General features: G+C 35.7%; 1 protein-coding gene across 8 annotated transcripts in view; it reads right to left on the bottom strand.

Moving 5' to 3' along the window:
• The window catches only part of PHF20L1 (PHD finger protein 20 like 1), a 57092-nt gene that overhangs the window by 20354 nt on the left and 20212 nt on the right, over positions 1 to 16526 (bottom strand). For 3 of the 8 annotated variants that reach the window (XM_058040352.1, XM_058040369.1, XM_058040361.1), the window contains 6 exons: positions 15143 to 15225; positions 11150 to 11402; positions 8959 to 9144; positions 8547 to 8753; positions 1349 to 1567; positions 1096 to 1152 (listed from right to left, as the gene is read on the bottom strand). In XM_058040352.1, coding sequence (XP_057896335.1) covers positions 1096 to 1152; positions 1349 to 1567; positions 8547 to 8753; positions 8959 to 9144; positions 11150 to 11402; positions 15143 to 15225 — 1005 coding nt within the window. Of the gene's footprint in view, positions 1 to 1095; positions 1153 to 1348; positions 1568 to 8546; positions 8754 to 8958; positions 9145 to 11149; positions 11403 to 11423; positions 15226 to 16526 lie in introns of those variants that run through there. The other 5 variants (XM_058040377.1, XM_058040386.1, XM_058040403.1 and 2 more) reach the window with 3 other exon arrangements.

Raw genomic sequence — 16526 nt, 5'->3', positions numbered from 1 at the left:
AATAGTTCAAAGAATCTCATTTGACAAATAATATTTTATCATTTAGGTATTTCCAAGTAAGATATTAAGGCAGAAAAAATACAGCAAAGTACACAAAATATGTAACATCACATAAATAGCTTATAGCTTCTATTTTACTTACAGTTCATAACAAAAACATTTGGGCAAGAGAAAAAGCTTTCATAAGGGCAAAATTCCCAATTATAAAGGTTACATTGTCCTAGAAACACATATTAGGCCTACAGAAAGACATTTGAAGGAAATTTCAGTATCAGAGTGTTGATGTCAGCACTCTGCACTATACACTGGCATCCTCACAGAAAACTGATTCTGACTCGAATTTGACACATTTTTTATGCTGCACTTCACTTTTAACCACTGCTAGTACATACAAGGACAAGCACTTTGAAAGATTTTTTTCATCCTGTTAATTCTCCCTAGACAAAATACATCCCACATTTTCACTCCACAATAACTTTTTAAGTTATCAGCAGGGAGAAAAAGAACAAGCAAATTAGCTTGTTACAAAAAATAAGCCTGAAACCCAGGATTGTTTCCTGCACACAAACTGGAGCATTCTTATCTTCTTGGGGAACACAGAGACAAAGCTTTTACCTCCTGGAAAAACAAAGTAGAATCACTTCTCAATTTTTGCCAGTCCTTAATAACCTATTTTATTTTGAACACAGGATAAAAACAGAGTCCTCTTAATCTGTATTTTATTTTGTGAATTGCCAAATGTTTTGCCAGTAACCCTTGTTTGTTGTTCTCATCTCAAATCTGACAGTACAATGAAGTAGCCAGTATTACTAATTCCACTAAGAAAAACCCCAAATGAAAAACCAAAGGCAGTGGGCCTTTCATAGATACTTTAGGATCCTTCAAACTCCTTGCTATGGACACTTCATTTTATCTTATAAATTATTCTTCTGTTATAGACCTGTCATATGCATAACATTCTTTTTAGGACTTAAACAAACAAAAACTGCAGCTGGGCCCAGGAAATATTTTATGTTTTTACATTTGCTCTTCAGAGACAGGAAGTGTTAGAGAATTTTACTTTTTTTTGTAAAAATAATATTGCTTTCTACATACCATATGCTGAAGAACTTTTCTCTTCCAGTTTTCCTTTCCTTTCCATTCTAGCTGCACCTGCAAATTGAAGAATGTAACACATAAGGCCAATGTCTGGCTGATGACCCAATTTCTTGTAAAAGTCATTAGACTGTAAAAAATCGTCACAGCACACAATATTAAGAAACATACAGACAAAACAATTATTTTTAATGTTGTTTTACAATTATTTATATTGTCTAAAGCACTGGAAACAAAAAGTGTTGTAGTTTACCAACTTCTGAATGCTTGTCCTTCTCAATCACGTTCTTTAATATTTTCTCCTTCAGACTCTCAAAACATTTCTCCTTTATGGGCACAGAGCACTGTATCTCTGTCCCTTCAGAGCTCACTGATGTGGAAGACCTCTTTTTTTTACTATTCCCTTTGGGTAACTTGAGACTATTGGTTAAAGGCATTTCCAGATGCAAGGCATGTACATGGGACGAGGGTGCTGAAAACAAGAAGATGGATTTACTGGGCATCCCAGAAGGATTGCAGCCAGCCAGGGCTGGGTCAGATCACTGAAATGTCAATATTGCTCATACACATTTAACAGGTTATTACTGCACATGAATGCCTAGATCTTAGTCTTACATACAAGACAATACATGGCATAGAAGATTTCTTCCTATATTTTGGAATTTGCATTCACTTTTAAACTATCTGTACTGGTTAAAATGTACTTTTGCTGACACTTTTAAGACTTTTTGTTTCCTTTTTTTTCACTGTAATAGGAACCCATGACAAGAGTAACAGTTAAAGGTGCTCATCCTGTCAGTATCATTTAACTTAATGCTTCATTATGTTAACAAAGAAATTAAGCTCTGGTACAATATTTGTAGTCCTATGTATAAAACATTTCTGCTCATTGAATTTTTCATTGATTTTAATAACATTTAAATAACTCTCTTTCTTTCATTAATCCACATTTAAATAACATGTAAAAGTACCATGACTTGTCAGAATTCAGCATCAGATACTGACAATTCTCATCTTGTATTATTTAGAAAAGTATATTCAGTGAAATATTTAGTTGTTATTTTATCTCTTTATCTGATGCAAGTTAGGAAGTAATAAACTGTGAACAAAACAAAACTGAAATTGCAATTTTTCACTGCTAATATTTATAATCATTTTAAAATAATCAAACTGGAATAAAAATTATTTATAAAGAATATTATTGAAGTAATTCAAAACCCTCTATTTCTGTGCCCCTAAATATTGTTAGAGCTTCAAGATTCATCAAAATGTAATTAGGAAAGTCTAATTTTCATCAGACCCTTGGTCCATTTTAGGACCATGCCAAGGACATATTGTACAAAACTGCAGCTCTGTGAATTCACAAAGGGCTCAGGTTTTTCTGTGCCAGATGTAAAATCCTGGAGGCACCAGTTACCTTTGGTGTCTCTCAACAGAAGAGCCCAACAAAAGCATAAGCATGTAAAACAACAAAAGTCCTGAAAAATACCAGCTATTGGCCAAGATATTCAACAAGACAAAATATGGAGCTGATTTGGAATGCATTAAATAAGCAGCATTAAGATAATTTAGTAAATTTATCAGTCATAGAAAGATTCTGGGCAAAAGGCAAGAACATATCAAGCCTTCCCAACAGGGACAGACAATCCCAAATCTACTGGGACAGAACACAGTTCACACAACACCTGCTCTCACTGCTGAGCCTTCCTGGGGACAGCACCACAATGCCACTAGCTGGAAAGCTGAAAGGCCAGCAAGAACAATAGAAATTGGTGCATCACCTCCCACAGCACACAGCACTTTTCAATGCCAGGTGTCCCCAGCTGCAGGACAGCTCTGGGCTGTGTAACCCAGGCAGCAGCAGCTGCTCAGCTCTGTGTGCTGGCTCCTGTCACACAGCACGAGCTGCACAGCCACACCTGGGGCCACCTGAGTCTTTCCAATCACCTAAGATCATAATCCTTTAAAGACTGATTCAGGCTCTTGCCTATGTCTGTATTTCAAGTGCATTTAGCTTACTGGAATACTTATCACTGACACAAAACACTATCCAAATTATTCCTTTCTTAGGTTTCCTAATTACCATTTGTCTCTGTTACAGGACTGAACTGCTCTGCCATCTGTAGAGCAATAAGTATATTTTAGCACATTAGTAAAAGCAAAAAGTGACACTTTCCCACATCATCATGCTATCAACGTCTTGTCTCATTTCTAAAAAGAGCTCAAAAAGGATCACCCAAATGCACGTAATTCATTTAGGTCACTGCCATTTTGATGAAAAGATGTGAGAACATTCCATCCAAACAATCTCAAAAGAAATTTAGTCTCAATGTTAGATGAATTAGTATTTAAACTTTATTACTAAGAAGAAATCCTGACCTGACATCCAAATATGATTTAATACCAACAGTCGCGACACAACAAATTTCGGCATCTCAATAATTTTCAATGCAAGCACATCTGACAAAGTGATTAGTAACTGCTTGAGGGAACACTTATACTGGCAGAAATCTCTCCAGTCAAGCAAATTCCCATCTTACTGTCAGAACTCCCCAAATGCCGTTCTATAGTAAAACTTGAAAACAGAACCTGCTATTATGCCTGCATACATTGCAATGTTATTCCTGGCTTTTACTTTTCTTCATTGTAAATAATTTTAGACAGAGAATCTTAAATTCTCAAATACTACATAAAGTGTGAAAGCTTGCTAAGTCTGCTTTTCAACTGTGCAATCACTATGCCTTACACATAACCACAAAACTGGACAAGGTGGTCAGTCAGAAGGGCAAGTAACAAATACAATCAGGAAATATAAGTTCCTACCTTTTTTATTTTTAACTGCTACTTTTAATTGCAATTTATTCCTCTTAAGGAGTCTAGCCAGCCACCTCCCACACAGTGAGAGTGGGAGCTCTGCAGTTAACACTCGGCACAGAGAAAGACGACCAGAGATTAGACTTGGTAAACTACTGATTCTGTCACCATTCCAGAATCAATTTTATCACTAGAAGACTAATTTCAGATTAAAAAGAAATGCAAAGCACAGCATTCCCAGTCCAGTTTATAACATGCTTCCAGTTCTACTTCTCCTGTTACAGAACAGAGAAGTGACACAAGCCCCCTCATGCAAGGACAGGATGTTGTGCCCCAAGTAAAACAGCACAGCTGGGCTTGCAGTGGTACTGCTTATTGCAATTCAACAAGCTCAAATGAATTGTAGCAATCTGCAGCAATTTATTTTGATGACTAATACTCTATTTCATGGCTTCCCATGTTTAAAATAGTAACATAAATATCATTATCTGCATTAATAAACAACCTAATCATATTGCAATAGAAATATCAATCGTGCTGCTCATGTTTAATTTAGTGCTTTGAATTTCCAGGGCATAGGATAAATTTTATACCTAAACAGACTTTTAATTGCATACCACAGATTAACACTGGAGTCTGCCCAAAATGATGTCTTTAGGAAGGATAAGCTGATCAAACAGTTCTTGCCTGCCTCATGACCAGATCAAACTGGGAACTTCAGGGCAGATATCAGAATGGCAGGGGTTCAAATTAGGGAGTAAATTTATTGTTAATAGATGGTTGAAGTAAAACAAACAACCACAAAGTAACATGAGAAAGTAACAAGATGAACAATAGTTCATCCCTCTTAAAAGCAAGGTAAAGCAGAAACACTGGCAAGAGTTTTTAAAAAGTGATCAATCTCATTTTCCAAAAATTTTGAACATCAGCTGTCTCTTGTTCCTGCTGCAGTAAACTGTTACCAAGGAAATTATATAAAAGCATGCAATGGTTTTTTTTCTTTTACTCTTAAACTGAAATTTCTCCATATAGTTAACCTAATGTTACCCTAGCAGCAAAATCATTTATTGGTGTTAGAACAGAAAATAACAGCTAGTGATAATATTGTTATATCAGCATTACAAATATTGTACTGTTAGATTAGAAAGTGTAACAATATTTTCCTTTTACTTAAACTTCAAAACCCAGATTGCTTGCTGAAATTATGTTTGCTCAATATTTAACAGTTAAAGTAACATAAATGGTGCAGGGTTACAGAAGCCAAGAGAAAAGATCACAAATTTAAAGAGAAGCACAACTACAGAAAGACCTGAACTTCATATATTCATAATGGCAAAACTACTGTGCTTTGCAAGTATTCTGATTGACTGTAGATTTAAAATCTCTGAAATGCTAAAGTGATCAAATGCCAGTTATCTGCATTATAACTAATTTAGCAAATGAAAGCAAAGATTTTCAGTCATGTGTGTGCAGTATCAGGTGATCACAAGCAGGACTTCACAATAGTTTAGTAAAGCAGTACCTAAGTTCAATAACTAATGGTAGTGTGCAGGCGTCCACCAAAGTGCAAAGTACTTCCATGGAGCCTTTGGATTGAAGGAATTATCATAGAACTTTTGTTTTGTCTCTATAAAATGTTAAGGTGTTAATTTTGAGCAATGATTTTGAAATCTATGTGCTAATACTGTGAGTTGCCATTTATGCATCTGCACTTCAGTGCACCTAGTCTCTCTCCTCTGAAAACACATGTCAGTATCTTCTGAATAAAGTCACTAAAATGCATAATTTTTAACAACGCCAAATCATTTTTTCAATTGACTCAACTGATAGCCTCCATCAGAATTCACAGTGTGCAACATCACAAATCTCAGGGCTTCAACCAGCTCAGCTCTGCTACAGAAGGGTCAGGGATCGGACCAGGCGGTCCCAGGCTAAACACCATTGTGAGGTATCTCAAACTATTCACAGTTATCTACTTCAGTGGTTACAAAGACAGCAGGTCTAACTTAAGTGCACTTAACAGAATCTGCAGGGATGTCAAAATCTAGAACTCCAAATATGTCCAGACTGTGTTAATAAAATCTTAGCAGCAGAAATACCATAAACAGATGCAGATTTATAATAGTTCTTTCAGATCAAGAAAACACAATTACAGAATAGTTTGGATTTTACACCAGAGTTCTCAATTTGTAATGGATAGGGTCACAATGCATACATTTAAAAAATGCAGTGTATTAAACTGCACTTAGGTAGATGTTCCTGCTTAATGCAAATTTCTCAATTATTTCAAGAATTGACAGGAATAAGAAAGGAAAGCTTTGGGCACCTCTCCTGTATCTATTTGCTTGCTAGTGTTTAAACAGATAATGAACAAAGTACTGATAAACAGAGTGGATCCTATTTATTTTCCTGAAGCATGCAAGCATTTGGTGCAATTACGTGTGCTTCAGGAATGTGACTTGAGAACCTGTGCTATTTCAAAGGCAAAATGATGCCTTCTAAAGCAGAGAACACAACCAATTTATTCAGTAGTGTAGACTAATTCCAGAAGTTTCAAACCTGAACTTTAAATTTACATTTTTCTTTTTCTTCTAAGATTATGAGGATAAACATGTTCCAGAGTTAGAAGACTGGGATGAACCCCAAATATATGAATTCTACTTATAGAGTCCTAGTGATGCCACTGACAGAGGCAGATAGCTCCAAAATCTGTGATGAAATCTGTGAATTAAAGATATCAAACAGCTTAGTTTAGTCTCTCAGGCCAAAAAGTTGCTATTCAAGAAGCTTTTGGGCTACGTACTGCAACTTACTGAAAACTTCTAACATTTGGATAAAAAGTCAGTATGAAAGCTCAAGACACAGTTCCATTTATTGCATGATGGAAAACTGTAATACATGAAAATTAGGAACAAAACACAAGATCCTGGAAGGCAAAACTCATAAGACAAGGAATGTAGCTGGCAAATCAGTTTCATTAGAGATCTTAAAATCATCCAGATAAGAAAAAAGGCTCACTAAGCTTATATACAGTATGAACTCTATCCTCTGGTAGAGGTTGCAAGCACTTCCAGCTTCACACTATGGCCTCAAGCAGTAACAACAGACAATTTTATCCTGGAAATCTTCCCTGACACAAATCGTGTGGACATGTCACATAATTCTGAGTCATTAAATAAAGGTGGCTCTAAATGAAATTTAATCTTTCTTTTATTGCTTCACCTGTGGCCAAGACCAGACCCAGCTCAACAAACATGTCCAAAGTGCACTCCTGAGTGCTGGGTTTAGAACTAGATCACTCTGCCCCGAGCCAGGCCCTTGACAGAACAGACAACTCCCAGCATTACGAAGTAGACATAAAATGAGCTAGAAAATATAGCAGAAAAGCCAGAAGTTAAATTTCTAGTAACTGAAATGAGTTTTACCGAACAGGAAACAGATGGCTGTTGGTAGCTGTTGATTTCTTTTATGATCCTGTTCAATGAGTAGGCAAATACAAAACTCCCAAAAGCACTTCTCTTAGTGGCACAAGACATGACATAAAAAGGACTTTTATATAAGTAATTTTCCCAGGAATCTGTAAGTCTGCTGCTATGCCATCTATCAAGGGCAAATTAAGACTGTCACATTGTTTTATTCATGCAATTAAGTAGTATTTTAATATTTCAAAAAGCTTAAATGGTGGCTCACTAGAGATACCCATAAGCCTTATTTTGACAAATCAGTTTAAGAGATTCATAGATTAATAAACCAAGATATAGTTTAACTGTCATAACTATCTTTTAAGGTCATGCTGTCCTCCCTTACTACCAATCACATTTATCAAAAACTTTCCGAGCATAATATAATAATTTGATTTTTTTCCCCCTCTTCTTACTTTTCTGAACAAAACAAAATAAAAAAAGGCTTTAAAAGAATTCTTTCTTGGAAGCGCATTAAAAATGGTACAATAACCACATACAAGTCTTATAAAAAAATTATATGAACACCTAGCATACAGTGGATGAAAACATCCCACTCTTAGGGTCTGCAAAGCACTGTGTAAATCCTTCCCCCAATCTCTTGGTTACCTCTATCCAAGTGCTTCATGTCAACCACAGTAGTCAGTAAACTCTTAAACGGGAGAGGCAGCCCAGAGCTGCAGCACTGGGCTCTGTGCTGAGGGTGACCAAGTCTATATAAAAGTTTTCGAGGATTTTTCAGAAATATTTCTAAGTAACATTTTGTAGCAAGTGAAGGACAGAATTTCCATGGCAAAGAGACACGAAGCAGAAGAATGCTGACTGTCTTTGAGAACACCACTGCTTTAAAGCTGAAGCCACAAATTAGTATGTTAGTAAAGACTTCACTCCATTAATTATTTTTACAACTCTTAGCAATAGCAAAAATATTTTTGAGATGCTGCTCACTACATTCCACAGTCTCACATTCTCCTTAAATCGTGTTAGAAGTGCCAAAGCAGCTCTAAGCCAGTGAAGACAAAGAATATGCAGATGAGTGGAGTCCAGAAGAGAGGCAGGTTTTTGAGTGTGCAGAAAAGAAAATAAAAAGCATCCCCTCTTTCTGTGGGATTGAATACACACACATTTGAACCCTACAGCTATAAATCTCTCCGGTTGTACACCGAATCTCTTTACCTGACGCTGTTGTAGCTACTCTTCCATCAGTTAATGCTTTGGAAGGAAGATATGCAATCATCTGAATATCTTCCTTGTCTTTACTGGAATATTCATTACGGAAAGTGGATTCTGCAGATAATGGTGCTGTAACCTCCGAACTACGGCTTAAATCAAGAGGGAGACATGGTCCACGCTTCTCAAGTGACACATGAGCAACATCAGGTACTACACAAAAGAAAAAATGTCATATTAAAAAAGACACATGGGTCCAACAATTAACAGTCTGGTTTGCAGCGTTACATAACACAGGAACAGCAAACAGCTTTAGCTACAGCAGTTCAAAACATCCCATTAGTTGAAAACCATGAAAGGTCTAACTTTTTTGATTCAATTTCTCTTGGGCAGTTCTTTATGAGATTAGATACATTACCCTCCAATTTTGATGACTGTTGGTTTTGACCACTGATGGAGAACACTTTTCCATCAGTTACTGAAGAGGGAGAAGAAACTTTTTCTACAGAATCATCAGGCAAGGAGCAAGTGGCTAAACGCTGTGATCTTCTTCTCCGTTGGCTATGTTTGTAGGATCTAGGGGAATTCACTGGCTGTGATGGACCTAAAAAGAGATCTTTCAATGTTCATGAAGCAGAGAGATACACCATCATCTTACTGCAGCATTTGAGAGCTAAAGATGGGGAGTGCTTTTAATAGCTCTTATTTGCAAAGCTGGTAATCACAGCCAAACTGGTATAAGTAATTACAGAACTGTGACTACCAGGAGCAAATTAAGATTTATGCTCAAGACATGATCCTGGGTTTTGCTTATTATAAATTACTAGGGTACCTACTTCCCCACTGTAAAGGTTGTTGTTTTGTGTATTTACAGTAAGCAACCCTCCCCATAAAACCCAGGCAGCAAGTTACTTATAATGGAAGAGGGGCAATAGGATTTAACAATAAACATAACAAATTATTACAGTTAAAGATCTAAAAAGTCATGGATAGTATTAACCTACAACTTAAAAAAAAGATTGAAAACAGTGTTTAATTTTATATCCCACCTCTTGCCTTCTGATAACCTCATATCAATACCCCAACTGAAAAACTGTAACACACACTACGGATGTGTGGCACAGTAAAAAGGCTCCAGAACTTTATACTTAAAAAAACCCAAACAAATGGGGGAGGAGGAGATATAGGTTAATATAGGCCTGATTCATTAAAAACAAAAAACCCACATTCCCCTACCTCTCTTCAATATTACCCAGTTCCACAAAAATTTGCCTTAGAAAACCATTTGAGTTACTATTACACTCTCTCCTTTTTGTAAGCAGTTTTTAGAGTCAGATATACAGATTTAAAAATTAAGACACAGCAAAACTAACTTTCCACTAGAGGTAGAAAAAAGTTGGAAGCCAAAGATTAAAGATAACACTAACAAGATTCAAGCTACTCAGTAACCAAGTTTGAAATTAGCTGTTTTTAAAAAATATTGCTATACAGAAATCCAACTTATTCCAAAATAAAAGCATGCTTCAAGGAAAGCTACTTACCATTGCTCTAGGGGTGGGGATGGAAGGCGTATTACAATATAGATGATTGTTAACATTTTGTGGGGACAAAATACAATTTTTACCAATGTGTCCTGAATAAAGAAGGCTGAATTTGCACTCCTCCCTCTGCCACTCATTTAAAGTTATCTAAGAGCAAAGATTAAAAAGAAACTTATCTCATAAGTGAAAATACAAAATCAAGGTTGAGGGGAACACATGATGCAGGCTGAGTCTTCCATCCTCAATCTCTATACTCAAGTGAAAAAAAATGTAGCTTTTAACTTACTGAAACCTCCATATATGTTAACCTTTGGTCTCAGCATTTAATATTCTTTAGGCAAAGAATCTGGCACTAAGCAAGACTAAAAATCTAATGTAATCTCAAAAAAAATCATAGAAATACCTTAATATTCACAAAAATTAGCATATTCAAGCATGCAGCATAAAGCTTTCCCTATTCTTCTGATAAACAGCATTTTCGTGCTTGGCAAATCAGTTACACAGGTTAAGAAGCTGAACACCCATGGAATTTTTCTGAGACAAGGAAACACAATTTTTAACATTTCTCCATCACAGATCTTGAACCCATCTTCTCTTTCACATCATGTTTGGAGGAAATATCACATAAGGTGACGAATGCCACAGCCAAGAGGTACAGAACATCAGCCTGCTGAAGGTGAAGGTTCTCAGAGGAGGAAAGGTCCACACCAAAGTGTACGTCTTTTCTTTTTAATGAATCAGGCCCTTTTCAGAAGGGAGGTTTGATTTTTCCTGTATCACTGTTAACACTAGTGTGGAGATTTAAGCTAGAGGAAAAGCCAACCCTTAAAAGCCATGACTCTATAAATATCAATATAGTATTTAAATGTATTATTTCTGATAGAATATTTCAAATGCCTTATTATGTGACTTGACTTTTAAATAGTGAGCTACCCCTAATTCTCCCACTTGGACATTTTATTTAAAGCAGATTCATTTTTAAAAGCAATAGCCATTTACAACCAAAGAAAATTTCTGTATATCTCTTAGAAGTAGTTACGGAATTTTTTTTAAAATGTCTGTGCTCACTAGTTTTATTTATCACAGCAGAAGGAAGCTGAGAGACCAGCGTCAAATCCTCGACTTGTATTAATTCTGGGGAAAGTGGTGATTTAGGGGGCTTTATACACCCGGAAGAATCTCCAGATTCTTGTTTGCATTTCTTGCTGCGAGCCTTTCCTGAAGACAAAGTTGAGGATAACAGTGCAGGTTTCTGAATGTTGGCAGAACTGCTAATATCAGCTTCATTTTTTTTCTGACTTTGTGGTTTAGGTGAAATCTCCTGAATAAATAATAAAAAATTGATACTTTTATTTCAGTTTCTTCGTTGTACTTCTTGTATTCTATTTTGATCTTTTTAAAAACAATTTTAGTACTCAAACACATAATAAAGCAACATTATTTTAAGTACAAATGAAAACTATTTAAAATGCATCACATTCTATTTTGCTTTTTTTAAAGGAGCACTACCAATTTTTTTCAGTATTCAGAATATTCAAGTCTTACTATTTGAAATACCTGAAAATAAAACATTTTTCCTCTATTCCCAATTTAAAAATGAAAGAAAGTATTTTTAGTTTTCTCTTTCACCTCCCCTGTAAGTGCAGCCTCCAAGCAGAACCTGGAGAGCATCTGTTCCCAGCCAGAACACACACACTGATGCACCACCACAGAGCATCTCAGGCTGGAAGGGACCCAGAAGGATCCTCAAGTCCTCCTCCCTGCTCCTCACAGGGCTGCCCTGCTGCTGAATCACGACTGGGAGCGTTGTCCAGACACTCCTTGAACTCTGGCACTGCTGTGAGCAAACAATCCTTCCTCAGGAGGATTGCAGCTCTAAATAAAGTTGCCAAGATCTTCCCTACACACTCATTTCCCCAACCAGAGGCAAAAAAAAAAACCAAAAAAAACAAACAAACAAACAAAAAAACCCACACAGTTTTTTCAGGAAAACTATATTGAACAAGGAATTTGTATTTTTGAGAAACTGAAAAAGTTGATAATGCTCCTTTAAGGAATGTCTGAAACAATGAGAAATTTCCAATGCTGAGCACACTCTCACACAACCCGTTCAGTGCTGGGAGTCTGGATTTCACCACATTCTATGTTTGTGCAAACATGAAGAAATCACAGCTTCTAGCACCACAGGGTTGGACAGATTGCTAACTGTCAGGGGAAAACTGGCAGATGAAGAGTTAAAACAGTTTTTGAAGAAAAAGAAGTCAACATATAACACATCTTTCCAAATTCTCAATTTTCATCCTTCTTAACACAAACAGTACTATTTTTAGACCATTAGCATGCATTGACAGACATTAGCACTTTAAATTTTTCACTGGAAGATCTTCCTACATTACCACAACTGTGCATGTGTTACAACTTGCCTAATAAGGCAAAATCTGAATATAATTTCTTAGGCCTGTCTCCCTTCTCATCCCAGTTACATCATACAGAATAGTAGCATCTAATAAAACCATAACTAACAAAGCAGAGAGGTACTTGTAGAACGTGTGCACTACTTTATCCAAACTAGAAACATGGTGATTTGAGGGTATTATTGAGATCTGTTATAAATTGCAGTTTTATTTTCCACTAGAACTTTCCATGTTCCAATGGAGGAAAACAAAACAAAACAAAAAGTAAAATAAAGCCCCACAAGTGCATATTCTATGTCTGTAAAAGGGTGCCCCTGAATGCTACATGAATGGCTCGCTGGGAGTATCCTGTAAAGATGCAGTGCAAAACATCCCATTCAGCAGACATCAGTTCTACCTTGCATAACTCCATTACACACATACTAAGTGCAGTTTATTCATTTAAATAAAATATTCCATGAATTGTACAGTATACCTATGCTGGTTATGAGAGGTATTACCAGAAATTAATTAGAGTCGTAACTTGTAAATAAACAATTTTATTGTTCATCTTCACAGATGTGAAAGACATACTACAGCATCCATTACTTTCAAATTACAAAGTTATTTAAACAAGATTAAAAAAATTAAATTAAGATTTTGATAAGGTGCTTAACCTCTTAACAGGACAAATTAACATTAAAAACCTTAATGAATTAATGTTATCCATCTACTCAGGTCTTGGTCAAAAGGAAATATAACATGACATACCCTAATACAATTAAATAAACTATCGTATCTGCAACTAATTGTCTGAGGTTTTGGGTTTAAGACAACTGTAAACTAAAAATGTATAAATATAAACAAAAACTTGCATCAACAGAGTCAGTTTTCGGCTATTGGCCTGAATATTTCTACCATATTCTGCATTACATTATTAAAAAAGCCTACAAGATACTTTATCCATTCAATTTTATAGCAGTAGCAGACAAAGCCTCTAAGGAATGTCAGCTTCACTATCAGAAAACCTTTTGGGGAGGGTTATAACTCGGCCATTTTAATTTCACTTTGCACAGGAACTCAGGGAAAAAAGCTTTAAGCTCAAAAAACATCCTCCCCACAGTCAATCATTTAAATGTTTGGGAGGTTTCTGGTTTTAGTTATACACAAAAGAATAGGACAATTTGGGATTTTAGACGCCTCTTTAAAAGAGCTTAACTATTATTTCCAAAAAAATGAGGTTTTTCAGACCATTAGCATGTAAACAATGACAGAGACATCTTGTTTTTTATAGCTGATCAATAAAACAGGAACAGCCGAGTTACTAAGTCTGAGAAATAACAAAAAGGTTATAGTAAATATGCACTGCAGTTTATACTGTTGCATACACAGTCTATGTAAACCACAAAGTCCCATTCACCGCAATGGGATTCTGCATGGCAAGATTTACATTGTAATGATTCTCCCAAAAACAACATGCTGTAAGCCATTTCACAGTTTTTTGCACATTGAAAATATCACACACAGTAGCAAGAAAATCATAGCATCTTTAATATGCAAAAATTTGAGAAATGGAATGTCATGTCAGTACACTGTAAACCTTTATGCAAAATATCGGTCAATGCATCGGCACCGCAGCGGCTCCACCAGCCCTGACAGTGACAGCATCAAAAACAGAAATCAGGTTCCATTGACTCTCATCCAATGCAGCATCAATGGAAAAACCAGAGCAATGCAATTAATATATCAGCTCTAAAGAACCAGTACAACCAAAATATCAAATCAGGTTTGGGGTAGGGACTGTTCATAGAGTGTGCCGGGGCTAAAGAACAGAAGTGCTCATCAAAGAATTGCAGGCAGCAAGGCTACTTTGCTCAAATGCTGCTGTTAAAGAATGAAAATGCATACAAAAAAGCTGTATTAAAGATACATTAAGGCTCTGATTTAAATAATTGAAAAACAAAGATGTCCTGAATCAAGACTACTGTTCATCCTTAGCTTGCTTTACCATGCTCAGGCATTCAGCCCTTTTAAAATGCAAGATAATGCACAACTCGGAGTCAAGCAATGCCTGAACACAGTGCAATAAGCCAAAGACAAAATGGCAGCCTTCAGATCCTGCCAATAAGCAGGTTTAAAAATCAGACCCTTAACATTATTTAAAAGTTTCTTTTTTGTATTTATTAAAATACACACTCTTGCAAAATGTATGGCTCATTGAGCAGTTCATAAAACACATACAAGCCTACAACACCAAATTCTTACAATATAAAAGAAACTTCTTTTAAAAGAAGTTCTAAGTGATGTCAAAAACCCTGTTTCAAACACAAATCAAATTTGTGTAAGGGCCTGTTTCTAAGCCAGTCATCATTCCAGCTATAAAACTGGACCTTGGGACACTGGTCTCCTCGTATTTGTTGCACGGAGACTTTATTTTGTTTTCTGTTAGTTTTCTAACACAAAAGCTCATTATTGAAATTCAAGTTAACACTGTGTTTAGAGACAATTAAATTCCATACTTCTGGCTCTGCCAGAAATGTAAACATAAGATAAATTTTCAGTTCCCTGTTATATCTGAAGGGGAAAATTTTTATGTTGTAGGTACTATATCTCCATGGCACACTCCAGTGGGAACTTTGCAAAAGAATCAAACTCTACCATTTCATACCTGCTCCAGGACTGGAGCTGTTTCTTTGTTGCCTTCCTTTTTTTCAGCACCATCTGCAACAACAGCTTTGGATGCCAATAAACCTTAGGAGAAAAGGTGCAGATATCTTTAGTTAGAAGTACCTTGCAACAAGAATTCCTAGAGAAAGAAGTAAAATACTGAGACAAGAAATATGAACTGCACAAATCTACAACATGAGCTTTTCTGAAATGGCTCCACACAAAGCTGATCACTTTGAATTAGAAGAAATAAAAAGTTTAAAGGACATCCCAACAATGGCATGCTTACATAGGAAGCATTTCTTTGGCATATTTACTGACAAGAAGAAAATCAAATTATCAATTCTAATATGAAGCGTCGCCATTTTTCCAAGGCCCAAGCACCTGAGCTTTAAAACCAAACAAATGATACAGAAGTTATTTTTGAAATCAGAATTATTTAAAAAACTTTTCTCTCTCCCCTTTCCAGTCTTTGAGAAAGTCACATCAGAATTTGTATTACCACTTCTTAATTATAACACATACAAACCTTTCTAAGACATAATACAACCAGGGATTTAATTTCCAAACAAAGAGCTCCCAAATTACCTCAACAAGATGACCATATTGGGAGCAAATATTAGATAGAGTATGTAACTTCAGTCACCAACTTATGTAACATATCACTACTGCAAAAAATCTTGATACACAAGGGGAATACAAATATAAGAAAGCTTTCTGTCAGTGAAATATGGCAATAGCTTCAGTTGTACCTCACACAGTAACTTTCATTGCCTAACAACGCAGGGACAGAACTCTACACCTTTAAGAAAATACAGAACTGATAAAACCTAAAAAACAAATGTGAATAAAAATTTCTATTATAATCTCTAGGAATGTCAATATTAGGAGTGAGGAGTTCTAATCCTCAACATTAACTTGACAAATTCAGAGGGAATTGCTATTGCATTCCATAAAAATTAGATATGGCTAAAATTAATTTAAGGTTCAAAAATAACCAAGGTATTTTAAATTAGTGAAGCCTGGGTTTTCAGGAACTGTTCCAGACATTAAAATAAAACAAAAAAATTGCAGTATTCAACAATAAACACCAAGTGGTTTATCTCATTTACTACTTATGTTAGATTAAGCTATGCTTTAGTCTAGGTGACTGAAAAGCAGAAACTCAGTCCTATTAGATTAAAATGAAATTAAGTCCTATTAGATAAAAATGATAAATTATCAGGTAAGATTTCAAGTCTACATTAGACTACATACAAGATTCAGGTTTTATGGGCTTAAATTCACATTTAAATCAAGTTGCAAAAATTGCAGTGTTCTTTGTCTTTGCAATCATGCATTTATATCAAAAAAGTGTAAAATCATTTTCAAAGTGAAGTTGAGTT

The sequence above is a fragment of the Melospiza georgiana genome, chromosome 1, assembly GCF_028018845.1.
Source record: "Melospiza georgiana isolate bMelGeo1 chromosome 1, bMelGeo1.pri, whole genome shotgun sequence".
NCBI classification, from domain to species: domain Eukaryota; kingdom Metazoa; phylum Chordata; class Aves; order Passeriformes; family Passerellidae; genus Melospiza; species Melospiza georgiana.
Note: the sequence above shows the minus strand (reverse complement) of the source record. Positions and strands in the feature narration are given on the sequence as shown.